Source organism: Saccopteryx leptura, chromosome 2, assembly GCF_036850995.1.
Source record: "Saccopteryx leptura isolate mSacLep1 chromosome 2, mSacLep1_pri_phased_curated, whole genome shotgun sequence".
Classification (NCBI taxonomy): Eukaryota; Metazoa; Chordata; class Mammalia; order Chiroptera; family Emballonuridae; genus Saccopteryx; species Saccopteryx leptura.
In genome coordinates, this window is record NC_089504.1 from 278529790 (window position 1) to 278550493 (window position 20704).

Consider the following 20704-nt stretch of genomic DNA (forward strand, 5'->3'; position numbering starts at 1 on the left):
CCGCACTTCTGGAAGGGGCACCTCTTTCATTGGTGGTCAGTGAGAGGAGCACTGTATGTGGCGGCACCGCAAAGCGCAGCGTCACTCACGTACAGCACTACTTCCAGTGACGCGGGACGGACGCCTCACGGCTCCAGAAGTGTGTCATATCACTTGTTACAACTAGCAGTGACAAATATGGAATTGGACATTGACCATCTCATTAGCCGAAAGCAGACCCATAGTTCCCATTGAAATACTGGTCAGTTTGTTGATTTAAATTTACTTGTTCTTTATTTTAAATATTGTATTTGTTCCCGTTTTGTTTTTTTACTTTAAAATATGTGCAGTGTGCATAGGGATTTGTTCATAGTTTTTTTTAATAGTCCGGCCCTCCAACAGTCTGAGGGACAGTGAACTGGCCCCCTGTGTAAAAAGTTTGGGGACCCCTGGCTTAAATGAATCTTAGTCACTCTGATAGAGAATGCATATCTAGGATCTTCTATTAGTGTTGAGGTGACTGTGTGTTCTAGTTTGTCTGCCTGGGAGAATTTGGTTCGTGCCCACTCTGATATAATTGTTAAAATTGCCACCTTTAACTCTGAAAAGTGGTGTGTTTAAATAATATTTTATGAAGCCACAAGACTGCTTCAATAGCTTCTTCATATTTCTTTGTCCCAGCCTAAGTGTTTTCTAAGAACCAGCCTTTATTGCCCAAGGCCATGAGTGTGGTTCCTTTTCTGGAATTTGATCTGACTCTTATGTGGAGTTATTTACTGACTTCACGAAGGGACTTATCAGTCCGTCTCTGGCACTGGATATGTGTTGAGAGTTTGTGAGCACGTAGACTAGGCCTAGTGTTCTTTGATGCTTTCCTTTGGGCTGAGCCCTGATTTTGTGGTAGTTGGAATTGGAGAGGAATTTTAGACTTCATATGGCTCATCTCTTAAGAATGCATAACCCAGAGAGGGAAGGGTATTGGTTCTTTCTGATGGCTCTGTCTCCCATTCCTCAGTGTTCTCACTATTCTTGTCCTGGCAGATTATCCAGCGTATCACGTGGGTGAGCCCACCTACCATCACACTAGAATGGAAGAGGAAGGTGGCCCAGGAAGCCATTGAAAGTCTCAGTGCCTCCAAGCTGGCCAAAAGCATTTGTAGCCAATTCCGGACCCGGCTTAATAGTTCTCATGAGGCTTTTGCAGCCTCCTTGAGGCAGGTGGGTATGAAAGGAGGTATAGTTGGATCAAGCAGAGAAGAACCTCATCCATTGGGGAATATTTTACTCTCTGCTCTCCACGTGATTTTTTAAAAGTCATCAGTATATTTTCTTTCTATCTGTTAAAGGATAAGATGTCACAGGAAGTTCCATCAACAAAATTTTCATGGCCCTGGCCGGTTGGCTCAGTGGTAGAGCGTCGGCCTGGCGTGCGGAAGTCCCGGGTTCAATTCCCGGCCAGGGCACACAGGAGAAGCGCCCATCTGCTTCTCCACCCATCCCCCTCTCCTTCCTCTCTCTCTCTTCTCCTCCCGCAGCCAAGGCTCCATTGGAGCAAGGATGGCCCAGGCACTGGGGATGGCTCCATGGCCTCTGCCTCAGGTGCTGGAATGGCTCTGGTCGCGACAGAGCAACGCCCCGGATGGGCAGAGCATCGCCCCCTGGTGGGCGTGCCGGGTGGATCCTGGTCGGGCGCATGTGGGAGTCTGTCTGACTGTCTCCCCGTTTCCAGCTTCAGAAAAGTACAAAAAGAAAAAAAAAATTTTTTTCATGTGGATATTTTTCTATTTTAACTCTAGGAAAAATGTAAGGAGTCAGTTAATTTCTCCCCATTTCATTGAGTAAGGAATGAAAATCCAGGGGCAGGAATTTTATGTAACTTTATAGTATTTTAGGAATGACTGACAGAGAGGGATGACTTTCCAGCTTTCATGCTAGTTTTCAAATTATGTGACATCTGCTTGTCTCGTGTGTGTGTGTGTGTGTGTGTGTGTGTGTGTGTGTGTGTATGCATTGTGGGAGGGTGCATCCAAGAGGAAAAATTACTTGGTGAGAGCCCCATATGACTAATCTCTGAACTAAATATGTTACATACATCTTATTTAATTCCATAGTTATCCTATTGGACAGATATTTTATTATCCCTGTATAACAGAGTAGGAAGCCAGAACTAGGGACTTAATAGGTCAGGTCCTTTTTTCTGTGTCCTCCCAGCTGGAAGCTGGCCACTCAGGCCGGTTGGAGAAAACTGAGGATCTGTGGCTGAAGGTTCGGAAAGATCACGCCCCCCGCCTGGCCCGCCTTTCTCTGGAGAGCCGTTCTCTACAGGATGTCTTGCTGCATCGTGAGTCCTTGTTTTTTCTCAAGAACGTGGGTTCTCATGTTCAGCCTTGGAGAATCCCAGTGTCTAGCACTCCCTGATGTGTTTTTGAATTCCTAAAGTATGCCTGGTCTGACTCTCTATATAGTTCAGATAACATGCCCAAAGTTTATTTAAATCAAACCAGTTAGGTTACTTTCTGCTGGTTTAGAATGACATCAGCATTTCTTTCCCTGGCCTAATTATGACTTCTTGCCTCTAGGCAGGTCCACTGCTAGGAATCTTAGGGAGGTTGTCCAGCAGGTTCCCATCCCTCCTGCCTTATCTCTGTCTCTGTACTTTGCAGGTAAACCTAAACTGGGACAGGAACTGGGCCGGGGCCAGTATGGTGTGGTATACCTGTGTGACAACTGGGGGGGACACTTCCCTTGTGCCCTCAAGTCAGTTGTTCCTCCAGATGAGAAGCACTGGAACGACCTGGCCTTGGAGTTTCACTACATGAGGTGGGTAGGGTCTCATTCACTATGGGAAAAGCTCCAGAGAAGAAGCTACAAGCCTGGCATAAATTCTGTACCAAGAGCTACAGCATGCTCTGTCTCCACACCTACGTCTCAAGATGTCGTATTTCTGTGTCAGGCCCAGAACTGCTCTCCTCAGGCCCTTGATTGTTTTTGCCTGCACTTTCACAACATCCTAATTTTTCTGACTCATCTTTCCATTTGACTTTATTCCTTAGTTCTTAGTACCTATCAATATTCAGATTTCCTAATTCTTTGTCCTTGTTCGAGAGGCCATTCTCTTGCCCTGTCTGTGTTGATGGCCATTACCTGGGGCCTGGACTAAGCGTGGTCTCAAGGTTATTCCCTCCCACGGAGTGGCATACTGTGCAGTGTAGCCCAGACCTCTCTCCTTCCCACCAGGTCTCTGCCAAAGCATGAGCGATTGGTGGATCTCCACGGGTCTGTCATCGACTACAGCTACGGGGGCGGCTCCAGCATTGCCGTGCTGCTCATCATGGAGCGGCTGCACCGGGACCTCTACACGGGGCTGAAGGTGAGGCGCCGCAGGGGGCAGCGAGAGCAGCTGGCGCAGATCCGCAGGTTCCCGTCTGGCCTGTCATCCTGTCTTGTTTGTTCAGAGCTTCTAGCTTTTATAAGACATTGTTGGAGTAATCAAGCCTTACTACCCTTCTTTCTAAAATAACCTTAAAATATTTTCAGAATCTATTTTTTGGTCCAGACTGGACCTTACCATTTTTACCTCCAGTGATGGTGGGAAAATATCTAGACTACTCAGAGCACAGAAAGTGCCAGTAATTCTGCTGTTCTCTTTGTTGCTGTCAATGTATAAAGCCAGTTTTCGTTGTTTAGTCAACACATAAATTTATTAGTGACTGACTACTTTGTACAAGGCCCTGTATTAAGCACTTTAGAGGGATGTATAATTGCTAGGAGCTTTTGAATTATAGTCAGTGAATATTCCATGAAGATGAGGTGTTTGAATTTGAAATACACATTGATGGTGAAAATTTGGGCAATTGGAAATAGGCCGTATCGGGGGAGGAAATCGCATAATGCCAAAGCACTGGAAGGCCAGTAAGGATGCTCGTCAATGTCGGAGCAGCTGGTTCAGTTTGGGAATTATTGGCGGATGGATAATGTGCCAAAGATATGTTGGGAGCAAATTATAGAGGACTGAAAATGTTAAGAGTTTCCACAGAATTCAAATTTAGTTACAACAAGAAGCTATCAAAAGGTTTTATTTGAATGAAAGTGAAATACCTTCAGTTGGATGCTGCATTTCCCTCATCTAAAATAACCACCAAAGTCCTGGCCAGATAGCTCGGTTGGTTATAGCATCGTCTGGAAGCACAGAGGTTGCCAGTTCAATCCCTGGTCAGGGCACATGCAGGAACAGATTGATGTTCCTGTCTGTCTGTCTCTCTTCTTTCCTCTCTCACTAAAATCAACAAATAAAAAATTTTTTAATAAAATAAAATGACCACTAAAAAGGAAGTAGAGAGGTCTCTTTTGTCTACTCACCGGAGCTGAGTAGCACAGGGGAAAAGCTAACCCTGCAGTCTCTGGGTAGGTCCCTTCTCACAGATTTCTCCTGTACCAGTTTATTTGGAAGCTTCCTGAAGTAGGACAAAACAATCCTTAGAAACGCTTGCAGGAGCCATGAGAAATCAGTATGATGAATGACTCTCCAAGTGGTTTTCCTTCTTCACTGTCGAGGAGCTGAGCTCAGCACTGTCTAATGCTCCTCCACAAGTGGTCTAGAGCAGTGGTCCCCCAACTCCGTGGGCCATTTGGTACCGGTCCGCAGAGAAAGAATAAATAACATTATTTCCATTTTATTTACATTTAAGTCTAAACGATGTTTTATTTTAAAAAATGACCAGATTCCCTCTGTTACATCCGTCTAAGACTCACTCTTGACACTTGTCTCGGTCACGTGATACATTTATCCGTCCCACCCTAAAGGCCAGTCTGTGAAAATATTTTCTGACATTAAACTGGTCCGTGGCCCCAAAAAGATTGGGGACCACTGGTCTAGAGAACCATATTTGAGGCTTGGTAGAAGTAAGATGAGTGAATTTGGTATTGGAATAAATAAAACCCAACCTAGCCTAGCTAGGCCTGCAAAGCAGTGGATGTAAATCTGCCTGAAGGACCTAGGAGTAATTACTGTGAGCCTCAAGGGCAGTTCCAAAGTTTGTTTAGGGGTTAGAATAAGCTCATACCTTCAGTCATTTGGTTGCACCTCTCCAGATCACATAGGGGGTTATGCAGCTGGCTTAAGTGCAGTGTCTGAGGGATTGTGTCTGGTCTATGTAGCTTACCCCTCATTGCTTCTTCTACTTCCTTCTCCTAACTGCTTTCCTCTCCCCTTTTCCTCGTCTCCTCTTCTGTTTTTGTATACCCGGTGTGGTCAGACTTTCAGACCACACAGAAGGAACTCTTAGTTGGTATAAGCATGCTAAATTGATGAGTTATCTTTTTTTGTATTTTAATTTTATTGATTTTAGAGAGAGGAAGGGAGAGTGCAGGAGAGAGATAGTTCCTGTAGTGCCCTGACCAGGGATCAAACCAGCAACCTCTGTGCTTTGGGACCATGATGCTCTAACCAACCAAGCTATCCAGCCAGGGCAACGAGTTGTCTTGTTAGTGACAAATAAGCTCTTTTGTTTCCCCAAGGCTGGGCTGACCCTGGAGACACGTTTGCAGATAGCACTAGATGTGGTGGAAGGCATCCGCTTCCTGCACAGCCAGGGACTTGTTCACCGGGATATCAAACTGAAAAACGTGCTGGTAAGAGCTGTTTCTCCAGTGTAACATGCTGCCTCTGGGCTAAGTGATCTTTCTAGAGTACACTGCAGTGTAAGTTTGGTCACAGGAAAAGATGGAGGGATAGTAGTCAAGTTAACAGCAGAACAAATAGATAGTATCTTGGACTTAAAGCTTAGGGAGGACTTGCATCATAGACACAGCTCATATTGCTTAAGGGTTTTTTTCCCCAACACTATTGAAAAAATTTCAGTTTACAGAAGTTAAAAGAGTGGTAAAACAGATTCGTGTTTTCCCTTTTCTTTAATGTGGTTTCTGTCTCTCTGTACACACATGTGTGCATGCGCGTGCGCACACACATCATTCCTAAAAATAGGCATACCTTGTTTTATTGTGCTTTGCTTAATGTACTTCACAGATACTTTGTTTTTTATAATTTTATGAATTGTGGCAAACCTGCCTTGAACAATTCTGCCAGATCCTTTTTTCCAACAGCATTTGCTCACTTCATGTCTCTGTGTCACATTTTGATCAGTCTCGCTTTTAGATCTTTTCATTATTATGTTTGTCATGGTGATCTGTGATCAATGACCTTTGATGTTGCTATTATAATTGTCTTGGGCACCACCAACCACACCCATATAAGAGGGCAAACTTAAGACAAATGCATGCGACCTGACCAGGTGGTAGCGCGGTGGAAAGAGCGTCGACCTGGGATGCTGAGGACCCAGGTTCGAAACCCCAAGGTTGTCAGCTTAAGCACAGGCTCATTAGCTCCAGTGTGGCAGAGTCACCAGCTTGAGCTTGGGATCATAGACACGACCCCATGGTCGCTGACTGGAGCCCAAAGGTCTCTGGCTTTAGCAAGAGGTCACTGGCTCAGCTGGAGCCTCCCCTCCCTGGTCGGCATATATGAGAAACAATGAACAATTAAGGTGCTGCAACGACGAGTTGATGCTTCTTATCTCTCCCTTTCTGTCTGTCTCTCTCTCAAAAAATAGACAAATGCAAGAGTTCTAACTGTTCCACTGATTCCCTGAGACACAACAATATTGAAATTAGGCCAGTTAACCTCACAATGGCTTCAGAATGCTCAAGTGAAAGGAAGAGTCATACATCTCACTTTAAATCAAAAGCTAAAAATGATTAAGCTCAGTGAGGAAGACATGTCAAAAGTCAAGATAGGCCAAAAGCTAGGCCTCTTGTCCTAGTTAGCCAAGTTATGAATGCAAAGGAGTTCTTGAAAGAAATTCAAAGTGTTACTCCAGCGAACACACGAATGATAAGAAAGCAGAACAGCCTTACTACTGATATGCAGAAAGTTTAAGATCAAACCAGCCACAGCATACCGTTAAGACAAAGCCTAAACAAGAACAGGCCCTAACTCTCTTCAATTCTGTGAAGGCTGAGAGAAGTGAGAAAGGTGCCGAGGAAAGGTTTGAAGCCAGCGGAGGTTGGTTCATGAGATTTAAGGAAAGAAGGCATCTCCATAACATAAAAGTATAAGTTGAAACAGCAAGTGCTGGTGTAGAAGCTGCAGCAAGCTATCCAGAAGCTCTAGTCAAGATAATTAATGAAGATGGCTACACTAGATGGCAGATTTTCGATGTAGATGACTGCCTTGTATTGGGGGAAGATGCCATCTGAGTTTCACAGCTAGAGAGAAGTCAGTACCTGGCTTCAGAGCTTCAAAGGACAGGCTGTCCTTTGTCATGTAAGACACTAATGCAGCTAGTGACTTAAAGTTGAACTCATTGTTCATTTATCATTCTGAAATCCTAGAGCCCTTAAGAAGTACACTAAATCAGCCTGACCTGTGGTGGCACAGTGAATAGAGCATCGACCTGGATGGAATGCTAAGGTCACCAGTTCAAAACCCCAGGCTTGCCTGGTCAAGGCACACACGAGAAGCAACTACTATGAAGCAACCACTCCTCCCCCCTTTCTCTCTCTCTCTCTCTCTCTCTCTCTCCTCTCTCTAAAAATCAATGAATAAAGGTCTTAAAAAAAAAAGGCCCTGGCCTGTTAGCTCAGTGAATAGAGTTTCGGCCCAGCATGCAGATGTTCTGGGTTTGATCCTGGGTCAGGGAAGAGCAAGCATCTGTTTCTTTTCCCCTCCCTCTCCCCTTCTCTCTCTCTTCCCCTCTCACAGCCAGTGGCTCAGTTGGTTTGAGCATCAGTCCTGGGCTCTGTGGATAGCTTGCCTAGTCTGAGCATTGACCTCAGGTGCTGAGGATAGCTCGGTTGATTCAAGCATTGGCCCCAGATGGTGGTTGCCAGGTGGATCCCAGTCGGGACACATGTAGGAATTTGTCTATCTCCCCTCTTCTCACTTAAAAAAAAAGGGGGAAAAATTATTACACTAAATCTGCCCTGGCCAGATGGCTTAATGGATAAAGCATCAACCCAGCACACCAGAGGTGGCGGATTCTACCCCTAGTGAGGGCACATACGAGAAGCAATTCAATGAGTACACAACTAAGTGAAACAAGTTGATGCTTCTTTCTCTCTCCCTCTTCCCTTCCCCCAAATCAATGAGGAAAAAAAAATTTTTTTTAAATATTATAAGAAAAGCCTGACCAGGCAGTGACGCAGTAGATAGCACGTCAGACTGGGATGCGAGATTTGAAACCCTGAGGTTGCAGGCTTGAGTGCGGGCTCATCTGGTTTGAGCAAGGAGTCACTTGCTCTGCTGTAGCCTCCCACTCAAGGTACATATGAGAAAGCAATCACCGAACGACTAAAGAGCTGCAATGAAGAATTGATGCTTCTCATCTCTCTCCCTTCCTGTCTGTCCCTATCTGTCTCTCTCTGTCTCTGTCACACACACACACAAAAAAAAAAGGGAAGAAAAAAAGAATTATGCTAAATCTGCTCTGCCTTTGCTGTACAAATGGAAAGCAAAGCCTGGATGACAGCACATCTGTTGACAGCATGTTTACTGAATATTTTAAGCCCATTGCGGAAGCCTACTGCTCAGAGAAAAATATTCCTTTCAGAATATGCTGCTTATTGATGATGTTCCTGGTCACCAAAGATCTCTGATAAAGATGTACAGTGAAATTAATGTTGTTTTCATACCTGCTAACACAAAGTCCATTCTGTAGCCCATGGACCAAAGAGGAATTTTGACTTTTAAGTCTTACTAAGAAATACATTTTGTGGCCCTGGCCAGTTTGCTCAGTGCATAGAGCATAGTGCAGATGTCCCGAGTTCTGTTCCTGGTCAGAGTACACATGAGAAGTGACTATCTGCTCTTTTCACCCTCCCTCTCCCCCTTCTTTCTCTATTCCTCTTCACAGCCAGTGGCTCGATCAGTTCGGGCATTGGCTCTGGGCACTGAAGATAGCTCAGTTGATTTAAGCATTGGCCCCAGAAGGGGGTTGTCAGGTGGATCCCAGTTGGAGCACATGCAGAAGGCTGTCTATCTCCCCTTTTCTCACTTAAAAAAAAATTTTTTTTGTAAGGCTGTAGCTCTGTAGATAGTGATTCCTCTGATGGATCGGGGCAAAGTAAATTGAAAACCTAGAAAGTATTCACCATTCTAGATGCCATTAAGAGCATTTATGGGCCCTGGCCGGTTGGCTCAGCGGTAGAGCGTCGGCCTAGCGTGCGGAGGACCCGGGTTCGATTCCCGGCCAGGGCACACAGGAGAAGCGCATATTTGCTTCTCCACCCCTCCGCCGCGCCTTCCTCTCTGTCTCTCTCTTCCCCTCCCGCAGCCAAGGCTCCATTGGAGCAAAGATGGCCCGGGCGCTGGGGATGGCTCTGTGGCCTCTGCCCCAGGCGCTAGAGTGGCTCTGGTCGCAACATGGTGACGCCCAGGATGGGCAGAGCGTCACCCCCTGGTGGGCAGAGCGTCACCCCTGGGGGGCGTGCTGGGTGGATCCCAGTCGGGCGCATGCGGGAGTCTGTCTGACTGTCTCTCCCTGTTTCCAGCTTCAGAAAAATGCAAAAAAAAAAAAAAAAAAAAAGAGCATTTATGATTTGTAGGAAAAGGTAAAAATATCAGCATTAATGGGTTTTGAAGAAATTGGTTCCAGTGATCATGGATGACTTTGAGGGGTTCAGAGTTTCAGCGGCAAAATTAGAAGTAGAGCCTGAAGATGTGACTGAATTGCTGCAATGTCATGATAAAACATTAATGGCTGAGGAGTTGCTTCTTATGTTTGAGCAAAGAAAGTGAGTTGTTGAAATGACCAAGGATATAGACTATGACATGAACTCAGTTTATAAAGCAGCTCCACTGTGGGTAAAATGCTATCAGACAGCATCTCACGCTACAGACACATCATTTGTGGAAGAAGAGTCAATCAATGTGGCAAACTTCATTGTTGTCTTATTTTAAGAACTTGCCACCGCCACCCCAACCTTCAGCGACCTCCACCTTGATCAGTCAGCAGCCGTCAACCTTGCGGCAAGAGCCTCCATCAGCAAGAATATACAGCTCATTGAAGGCTCAGATGATGGTAGCATTTTTTTGGGTTCACATCTCTTTAACGAGATCAGAGGCTCCTGTGTATGTCATTGTGGGCTGAGCTCGCATAGTCCTGCAGACACAGCCCCTCTCCTCAGGACTCCAGCCCTTTCAGGCAGATTCTGGGAGGTCAGGGAGAGGCCAAGGAGAACTCAAGGAGTTGGGAGCAGGGCTGTTTCTAGTGGGCAAGGAACTCACCCAACCTCCCAGTACTGCTTAGGAGATGTCTCTTTCACTGGAAGCCAGCCCCACGGAAGAAACTTGGAGTATGGGAGCTAGGAGCAGTGTGCAAGGGGAGCAGTCCCCCAGATCTGACTGGGTGACACTAGCCCTGGCCTCCTTGACTGACTCACCCTCACTGGAGGTGGGATGAGGGCAGAGCTTGATACCCAAGTCACCATTTATGTGGTGATGTGGCAGGCAGGGACGGTGGGGACAGCGCGCACCCTTGCCCCAGGCTTACCCTCCTGATGAGGGGGAGCTCTCCGGTGGGAGGAAACACCTTCCACATGTGTTCCCTCCCAGTGGGCAGGGCAGCTAAAAGTGGAGGAGCAGCGGGTACATTTCCTGGAAGTAGTCAAGGGCTAGCCTGGGACCGCAGTGTAAGGAGGCGATGAGCCACATCCTCAGAGGTTGGGGGTTTGAAGGTCTGAGGAGGCAAAGGTCAAGCAGTGATCGGAAGGAACTGGGCCCACCCCATGGCTTGCGCCCATCTTTTTTTTTTTTTTACTGATATTTTTTTCTTTTCATTTTTCCGAAGCTGTAAACGCGGAGGCAGTCAGACTCCCGCATGCGCCCGACCGGGATCCACCCGGCATGCCCACCAGGGGGCGATGCTCTGCCCATTGGGGCGTCGCTCTGTTGCAACCAGAGCCACTCTAGCACCTGAGGCAGAGGCCACAGAGCCATCCCCAGCGCCCGAGCCATCTTTGCTCCAATGGAGCCTCGGCTGTGGGAGGGGAAGAGAGAGACAGAGAGGAAGGAGAGGGGGAGGGGTGGAGAGGCAGATGGGTGCCTCTCCTGTGTGCCCTGGCCAGGACTCCTGCACGCCAGGCCGACGCTCTACTGCTGAGCCAACTGGCCAGGGCCTGGCTTGCGCCCATCTTGATGGTTAACATTTTTTAGCAATAAAGCATTTTTAAATTAATGTACATACCTTGTTGTTTTTTTAAGATATAATGCTGTTGTATACTTAATAGACTATAATATAGTATAAAAATAACTTTTATATACATTGCAAAACCAAAAAAATCATGTAACTCACTTTATTGCTCTATTCTGTTGACTTTATAGCAGAGTTCTGGGTCTGGATCTGTATTGTAGTATCTCTGAGGTACACCTGTACTTCAGCTTGTACCTCCTAAAAAGGGACCATCTTCTATGTAATTAAAATGCCATCATCACACCCAAGAAATTTAACATTGATACACTACTATTAGTTAATGTACTGTTTTGTATGAACATTTTCCATTGTCCCAAATATGTCCAATTATTCTAAATATGTGGTCTCTTTGATCCTAGATCCAGCCCCAGGGTCATACATTGCATCTTGCCATGTTTCTTTAGCCTCCGTTAGTGTAGAATAGTTCTGACTTTTCTTCTTTTGTGACATTGATATTTTTAAGGATTCCTTAGGGTTTGATCAGAAATACTGGATGAGGGCTGAGGTGGGTAAATGCACCTTAAAAGGTCATGAACCCATCCAGCCTGTCATCTGAATTACAAAGAATTTTTTACATACTTCTCATGAAAATATTTTAGATTATTATTGAGTTGTCTCTGGCTTCACTTTAAATAACGTATAAAGATATAACAATTTGGGGGGGAAGGAAAGATCTTTCTAAAATCATAGAGGCTTATTATCCAATGAGACACACATTTATTCTCTTAGACCTTTAAGCAAGGAAACTAGAGGGAATTCCAGAAACTCTAGCTGACCAGAGGACCTCAATGTTCTTAACAGATTTTTGCCCTGGGGTCTGGAGGTCAGAGGAGATTAATCAGAAACTAAAATATGCCCTGGCTCGATGGCTCGCTTGGCTGGAGCATTGTCTTGCAATGCAGAGGTGGCTGGTTCAGTCCTTGGCTGGGGCACATACAGAAATAGATTGATGCTTCTGTCTCCCCCTTACCCCCCTTCCTCTCTCTGGATTCAATAAAAATAGAAGATTAAGAAAATAGAAAAAAATAAAGACAAAAAAAAAAGAAACAAATACTTTTCTCAGTGTTCTTCACTTATTCATTTTTCCAAGAAGTTTTAAGCTCCTGATAGTGCCAGGCACTGTGCTAAATCCCCACCATTAGGTTGCTTACAGTCTGTCTGGGGAGAAGACAGTAATGGGAATGAACCTGGAGGCAGGATTAATTAAGTACTGCTATGAGGTAGACACCTGCTATTGAGTTTGGGGAGGCAGCTGAGCTGAGTGCTGTGTGTAGGATCAGACACAGGGTGACTCTGACCCCGCTTTGTTGGCAGCTGGACAAGCAGAACCGAGCCAAAATCACTGACTTAGGATTCTGCAAACCAGAGGCCATGATGTCAGGCAGCATTGTGGGGACGCCAATCCATATGGCCCCTGAACTTTTCACAGGTAAGCTGGAGGGCAGGGAGTGGGCTGGGCGGGGCTTCGCACAGTAACCCCTTGAGCTAAGAGTAGTGTCCGCAAGTAGTCCTGGGCAGGTCCAGCAGGCAGGGGAGAAAACACCAGAAAAAAACTAAGACAAGTAGAGGGAAATGTAAAGAGTTGTAAAGGGGTCAGAAATAAGAGTGCTAATGGGAGTCACCAACTGTTCTTTTGGATGTCTCTCAAGGCCATAATTTCCATAATCTATTATTTTATCATAAAGTATTGATCAAATAACTTCTACAGTATATTAGGAGTTGTCCCCTATCATTAAAGAACTTATAGATGACATATATTAATAGAGGTAAAATAATTAATAGGGCAGTATAAGACAGCGTGATAAAGTGCTAAATTAAATGCTACGTAGTGTAATTTGATGTTCAAAGAAAGGGTAAATAAGGTTGAAATGTTTGTTGATTTTGTGGTAGACGGAAGATTTTTAGGTAGAACTTGAATCAGATCTGGAAAAATTGGCAGGTGAGAAGGGACTTCATATTTATTAAGAATATTCTTTGAGCTAAGCAGTGTCAGTTTTTCATATATTTTATTCCATTTAATCCTCATTAGAACTTGTGTGGTGATGTTAATGCATTTTTATTTTCATGTCATGGATAAAGTTAAGTCAAGGCCAGGCAACTGAAAAAAACCACCCCAGAACACTGAGCTAGAAGTTATGGAGTAAGGAATGGAATCTAGGTGTTTGTCTCTAGTGTCTAACCATGTATGAAAAGAGGAGGAAAATTCTGGAGGCTAGGTAATGGGAAATATGAGGAAAATTGTAGAACAGAAATAAGCATGACAAAAGAAATCTACTTGGGAAATAATAGCAAACCAGGTTGGAGATAAAATGCAATGGGCTTGAAATTCACTCAGAGGAGTGGAGGTTTCATGTGGAAGAAGTAAGGTCCTGTTGCCCTTTTGAGCTGTAAAGAATGAAACATGTTTGTGGGAGATTAGCTTAGCAGCAGTAAGGAGAGGGAAACTGATGGCAAGAAACAAGGTGGGGAAACCGTGGCTGTCTTCTTGATTAGGTTGGTGGTAGTGCTAAAGCAAACAAAACCAGTGACAGATTTGGCCCTGGCCGGTTGGCTCAGTGATGGAGCGTCGGCCTGGCATGCAGGAGTCCCAGGTTCGATTCCCGGCCGGGGCACACAGGAGAAGTGCCCATCTGCTTCTCCACCCCTCCCCCTCTCCTTCCTCTCTGTCTCTCTCTTCCCCTCCCGCAGTCAAGGTTCCACTGGAGCAAAGTTGGCCCGGGCGCTGAGGATGGCTCTATGGCCTCTGCCCCAGGCGCTAGAATGGCTCTGGTTATAACAGAGCAACGCCCTAGATGGGCAGAGCATCACCCCCTGGTGGGCATGCCGGGTGGATCCCGGTTGGGCGCATGCGGGAGTCTGTCTGACTGCCTCCCCGTTTCCAACTTCAGAAAAATACAAAAACAAAATAAAACAAAACAAAACAAAACAAAATCCAGTGACAGATTTAAGATGAGTCAGAAGAAGAATGAGCAGGGTTTGTTTTTGTTTTTGTTTTAAGTTGATATGAGTGATGTACAGCAAAGAATGACTAAACAATGACTCCAAGGTTTTGAACCTGAGTAGATGAGGAGAGGTTGTATGATTGTTGAGGAAGATGGAAAGGTAATCACAGGTTGCCCATTAGTATTGGTAAGAATTAAATTAGCAACATATTTTAATTTCTCTCATTAGCCTCATACACAGGTCAGCTTTTCACTGAGTGATCCACGCTAAATTAGGAGTTAGCTGGGAAACTGTAGTCCTACCCACATTGGAATGAATATGTAGTCATCATTTTTCTTTCTATAGATTTACTTTTTTAAAAAATTAAATTTCTATTTCCCCTGCTTGCTTGTTTCTGTTTTGTTTTGTTTTTGGCTACTTCATATTTAAATTCCTTTGGTTGTTTCTACTGCAATCCATTCTAGTGCTATAAGAATAATCTTTGTAAAATACTTTTCTTCGCCTGAACAGTGGTGGTGCAGTGGATAAAGCGTTGACCTGGAATGCTGAGGTCACCGGTTTGAAACCGTGGGCTTGCCTGGTCAAGGCACATGTGGGAATTGATGGTTCCCCCCTTCTACCTCTCTCTCTCTCTCGCTTTCTCTCTTTTTTGCTTTCTCTCCCTCTCTAAAGTAAATAAAAAATAATAAAAAATAACTTTTCTTCATGTCACCTCCTGCTCTAGAACATAAATGACTTCTGCTGTCCACTGAATCCTGACTCTTCTGTCTGACTTTAAAAATCTTTGTATTCTGATTCCAACTTGCCCAGCTACCTGTATTTCCCATCTTTATTTCCCTAATACAATCTTTCAGATTTAATCATTTTGACTATCCCATTAAAATAAAAGTCTTGCCCTAGCCGGTTGCTCAATGGATAAAACATCAATGCAGCGCACCAGAGATTGCGGGTTTGACCCCTGGTGAGGGCACATATGAGAAGCAACCAATAAGTACACAACTAAGTGGAACTAAGTAAAACAATGAGTTGAGCCTTCTTTCTCTGCCTCTTCCTTTCTCTCCCGCCCTCTCAAATCAATGGAGAAATAAATTTTTTTTAAAAAAAGACCTGTTTTTCTTCTCCTTTGTCAAGTTCTAGTCGTAGCTCTGTTAATATCTAGTTTTGGTCTGTGGTGCTGCTATAATTCTTTTATTATAAAATGGGCATGATGAACGAGTCCTGCCTAATGGTTGTTATGCAAGATAATGGAGGTTAAAAGCTTTAGGAAAAAGTGTAGCAATCTCTGCAGGTGAAGTTAATGGTGATGCTATAGATTTCTCTCCCTGGCTCACTGATTGTCACCCCTTCTTGCTCTAGGGAAGTATGATAATTCCGTGGATGTCTACGCTTTTGGCATTCTGTTCTGGTATATCTGCTCAGGCTCTGTCAAGCTCCCTGAGGCATTTGAAAGGTGTGCCAGCAAAGACCATCTCTGGAACAATGTGCGGAGAGGTAAGAGCCGCAAGCCCTACTTTGTCCAAACTCCCCTGTTGAGAGCAGAACAAAACCAGGCACAGTAGCAGGGGCCTCTCATCAAACTTTTCATTCCAAGCATCATTGTCCTGAACTGTCTGAAAGAGGCTTTTTTCTTTAAAATTTCCAGTTTAACTTCATATGCCAGTGTGTTCCAGTTTCTCACCACTGTTAATATTAGATTCTAACCTAGATGTCTGCAGTTGAAGCTAAAGCTTATTGCATTCTTAGCCCAACTGGGTTATCAGCCAAAGAGCTAATCATGCCGATTGGTTGAATTGGCAGCCTTCTCACTGACTCGGGTCTTATTTCCGTGCTCCTTTCTCTAGGGGCCCGCCCAGAACGGCTTCCGGTGTTTGATGAGGAGTGCTGGCAGCTGATGGAAGCCTGCTGGGATGGCGACCCCTCGCAGAGACCTCTCTTGGGCATTGTCCAGCCCATGCTCCAGGGCATCATGGACAGGCTATGCAAATTAAATTCTGACCAGCCAAACAGAGGACTGGATGATTCTACTTGAAAGCAAAGACCTTTTTATCTTTCTCTGTTTCTTTCCTTCCCCTCATCTTTTGGCCATGGGAAGAATTTGACAGTTGTTCGTTGCAGACAGCTTCCAGGGGAACTGATGCTTGCTGGGCAGCTTGAGGCCCCTGGCAGAGATGTCTCCTGACTAGTGCTGTTGATGGCTGAACATACTCAGCAGTTCACTGATGCCCCAAGCTATTTCTTTAGCAAAGGATTGTCTAGGACATGGGTAGAAGGCTGAAGAAAGCAAGTTCTGACCTCAGAACTGAAAATGAGGTAAATGTTACCATTGTCTGTTCACTGTATGTTTCTATGACAAGTGAGACACTGCAGTGACAATAGTATTAAAAACTACAGTTTTCATAGTTTTGGCTCTAGCTATGAACAGTTTGGTTTTATCTAGTTGTAAGGACCCTTAGAAAATTAAAGCTTAGTTCTGAAATTGTGAAAACATACTAGCAAAACCATAACTTGTGGGTACCTGGTTCCTGCTCTGTAACCAGAGATGTCAGGTTGCAGCAGCCACAGGCCCCACTGGAGATGCCAGAAGCAAAGCTGTCTCTTCCTCACAGTACCTGTGTGTTACCCATTACAGGCCCACACAGCCTAACGTATGGGAGAGGGTTTCAGTTACATCACCAGAAGCCACTAACAGAAAAAATGCGTGTGCAAGCATCCGTGTGTGTGTGTGTGTGTGTGTTGGATTTTGAGTTACTGCTACTCCTAGAACAGAATTCTATACTTGAGTCTTTATTCTTTTTTCCGCTCTTTTTGGTCTCAAGATGAGGAAGCTCCAGTTCACATAGTACTTAGGGGTAAGTCTAAGTAAAATTGGCCTAGTGTGAAGTATTTGGTGAACTGAGAAGTGCACAGTGATCTGAAGGCCATGGGCCTCCATACAAACCCACTGAAAGGATACCAGCTTGTTTCTTAAAACTTAAAAAAATCAGAAACTCTTCTTTTTGTGTTTGAATCTAACACACTGATGTTTTTAAACTTGATCAGTGAGCTCTTTAACCAAGGTTTTCTTCTGCAACTTGTTCCTTCTTTGTACCTTATTTTAAATGTAATGTGGAAGAAAAGAACCAGGTGAAAGAGAAGAACTCTCTGTAGTTCTGTGTACCCCTCCCCCCTGTATGTTAGTGGCTGGGAAGGGTCCCCCCAGACTTTGTTATTCAGTGTACATAGAGAAAGTCTTAGGCCAGTCAAAAGAAAGGGAAACAATTTAAACACTGGCACATCTCAGATCTTGACTTCAAGCCTCCCTCAACCAAAGCGGTCTGTTAGATTTACAAAAGCATGTGGGTGAAGGAATGGACAGTGAAGGAGAGGAACTTCCTCCGTCTGCGTAATAATCCCCAAGCACTGTGGTCTGTCCCCTGTGCCTAGTCCCAGACTGATTGAAACAGGTCCCTGAGCAGGTGTATAAGATAATGGGCGGGTTTGCTGCTAGAATTTTCTAGAATTGTTTGTGACAGATGACCATCTCTTAAAAATTAACAGGGTATAAATGGAGTCTACAAAATTTTTTTCATATAATTTTTACAGTTTAGTGTTTAACTCTAGCTGTCCTGGGCTCTGCTTATGCTATGTATGAGCGAAGCAGCCCTGAGCACCTGTAGCCCTCAGGAACTCCGTATAGTGCTGAAAACCTTTTTATTTGCAAATGATAAGTTGACCTGACCCAGTGTCTTTGCGTTCTGTAGGCTCCAGCCTTGTTTTGGTGGAATGTTCAGTGTATCTCTTAAAATTTTAACACTTAACAGGTTTACTTCAAAGCACTCTCGTCATCAGCATTAACTGGTTGCCTTTCTGGGGACTATGATGGGCCTTCCAGGAAGCCATGTTTCAAGTTAAAAAAAATAGAGGCAGGTAATCTCTACTTGATGAAAAATCATTGTAAGTCTTGTCCTGTGTGAAATTTCAAGAAAGCTTTTATATATTCCCTTTTCCAGACTGTCCTTTAACTCTGGCTGTAGTCGGAGTCTGTGCTGCCAGTGTGCAGACCACGTTCCTTACGTTCTTTGGAAGTCTGTTCATACCCCATTCACACATGGGAGGTTAGGCTTTTCTCTGAAAGGGCCAGAGCCCCTTTTCAGCTTACTCCTGTGACTTAGTTTGCTCTCAGACATCAGTTTTTTAGCAGTTCCCCCACATTTGTTTGCCTGAGTGGGAAGGGAGGGGCTAATGGGTGAGTAGCTTATTTAAAAAAAAAAGTATTCTGAGAAAAAGTGCCGAATATTCCTGAAAGTCTCTGGGCCAGCCAAAGCCCACATTTAGACATTGGGAGGTATTATTTAAACACTCAGCAGGCTGAGTGCAAAATGCATATGAATAGCACGTGTATACTTCGCTTTTGTTTTACAACATTGTCAGCAAATTTTGGATTCTTTGTTCCTTGGCAACCATTATTTTTAAAGTGATGGAATGCCATGAAATGTACTGTATTGTCTGTTACTTGGGAAGATACTAGGTATTAAGGAAATTTGGTGGCACTTGGGCTGTCAAGGGCTTGGCAAGACCAAAGTCTGAAGATTTTACCTCCTAACTTTGGCAGTATTTGCTACCAAGTGGTGAAGTGAGACTGTGGCTGGGGGAGGAAGAAGAAGGATGGGATGGAAGAATTACACTGTGTCCTATCCTTCTAATCATTTTAATTAGGGCAATTTACTCCCACCCAAAATTGATCACCTGGCAATTTTTCATGCACTTGAAGTCTGATCACTTACGTTGCTTTAGAACTGAGTGGGGACCTTCCTGCAGAGCAATCAGAAGAAATGGTGGAGTCTGGAGCCAGGAGTGGCTGACCCTGTGCCTGCGGAGCCAGAAGCAAGGTCAGCCATGGGTGGAGGAATGCTGGTTTGTGTGAGGTTTCCAAAGGCATGCCTGAATTCCCATGATCCTCTGTGGAAAGTAGCTCATTGATTGAGCAAGCCTTTCACTTCTCTGGAAAGGAGGACTATGCTGGTTCTTCCTGGACCAGAGAATCACTTGTGACTCTCTCAGTTTCAGGGGAATAGAGCCTAGGTGGCAGCTTCTAATTTTTAACACTAAAAGTCAAGGAAACATTGAAGGAAAGGATACAGTACTACCACAGATAGAAATAGGGGAATGATAGAACTCTCAACCAGCACCTGTCAGCTCTCCAATGCAATTTTGTTTTTGTTTTTTTGGGTTTTTTGTTTGTTTGTTTGTTTGTTTGTTTGGGGTTTTTTACACATCTTTCTTGAGCTGCAAAGGTATTAGAAAAGTTTTTTTATTGCTGTTACCGAAGAAGTGGTTTGGGCTGCAACATGGTAACTGCACTGAACAACACTTTATTTTTTGGTTTTTATTCAGGACTGACAAGCAAAGGGGGGTTGGTAGTTACAGCAGCACTTCGGTGAATCGAGACTCCCTGGCCTTGCTTGGCGAGAAGGCATGGTTGGTGTTCCATCTGGCTAATCGGAACCTCCTAACTCCGCAGTATCTGAGCAGGCAGGCTAAGAGTCCATTGCCAAAAGAGAATTTTTTTTCTTTGAAATTTCAAAGCTTGATTTTGGAATTTTCTGGATCAAATAACCCACTTTGTCATTAAAAGAAAAAATAAGAGGGTTTATCTTTCTAAATATGGAGGTGGAGTAGGGCCGATATTAATAGGTAAGGAGGGAGTAACCTTGAGATACTTGTATTGCAAACTCCCTTGGGGGTTTCAAGTAGCGTTACTGTTCTTTCAAGGGTTTGATATTTTAACTTCATCTGCTTTGGTAACATCCAGTCCAACTGAGCACCTGGTACTGGGTAGGCCTTCTTCCCCAGAGGGTTGAAAAGAAAATTGGTCTGGGCAGCTTGTTGTCTTTTGTTTTCATGTAATGTTTTTGTTTGTTTTAAAGCACTAATGTTTATTACAGTGTTAAATAAAAATGTAACATACTAAGTGTGTAGAATAAAAGTGCAATAACAAGAGAAATTATTTTGGCACAAACATCAGTCCTTACACTCTGTCCTTTCTTGTGCTACCTGCCTCTTTCCACATTGTTACAGCAGGACCGTGTTAATTGTATTTTTAAGAAACACAATTAAGGGATAAGTCTTCTCTTAGTGTAATTTTGAAGGGTTTCGTTTGGTTTTATAGAGTATTCTGTATACTTGTTGGAATGCACAAATACCAGATGTGCTATGTAATAAAGATCACATTAACGTTTTAGGTTCATGTGTGTTTGGCTTTTGTTTCCCCTGTGTTAACAGGGCACTCTACTCTGTTCCATTTCCACTGGGACCTCTGCAGTCAGATGTCTTACAGTTTGCCTTAGAGGTTGATGGAACGTGCCACTCCCCCATAGCGTGCTCTTGGTGTCCAGGTCCTTGACATTGCCACTACCAGAAAGTGGGGCACAGGAAGGTGGGACAGCGGAGAAGGGGAGGCAAGGTGTGGTGATAGCAATTTATTTTTCAGAGACTTTCCTGGGTTCACATACTTTCTCCAGCTTCTTTTCAGCACGAACGTGCAACATTCTGAGCTC

At 44.3% G+C, this 20704-nt stretch overlaps 1 protein-coding gene across 3 annotated transcripts in view; it reads left to right on the plus strand.

Moving 5' to 3' along the window:
* DSTYK (dual serine/threonine and tyrosine protein kinase) overlaps positions 1-20388 on the plus strand; it is a 65431-nt gene extending 45043 nt beyond the window's left edge. For 2 of the 3 annotated variants that reach the window (XM_066361952.1, XM_066361953.1), the window contains exons 6-13: positions 1021-1197; positions 2191-2320; positions 2643-2799; positions 3217-3349; positions 5497-5610; positions 12540-12654; positions 15525-15659; positions 16010-20388. In XM_066361952.1, the coding sequence (XP_066218049.1) occupies positions 1021-1197; positions 2191-2320; positions 2643-2799; positions 3217-3349; positions 5497-5610; positions 12540-12654; positions 15525-15659; positions 16010-16197 (1149 nt within the window). In that variant the 3' untranslated portion in view covers positions 16198-20388. Of the gene's footprint in view, positions 1-1020; positions 1198-2190; positions 2321-2642; positions 2800-3216; positions 3350-5496; positions 5611-7368; positions 7539-12539; positions 12655-15524; positions 15660-16009 lie in introns of those variants that run through there. The other variant, XM_066361954.1, reaches the window with a different exon arrangement.
* The last annotated feature ends 316 nt before the right edge of the window (positions 20389-20704 follow it).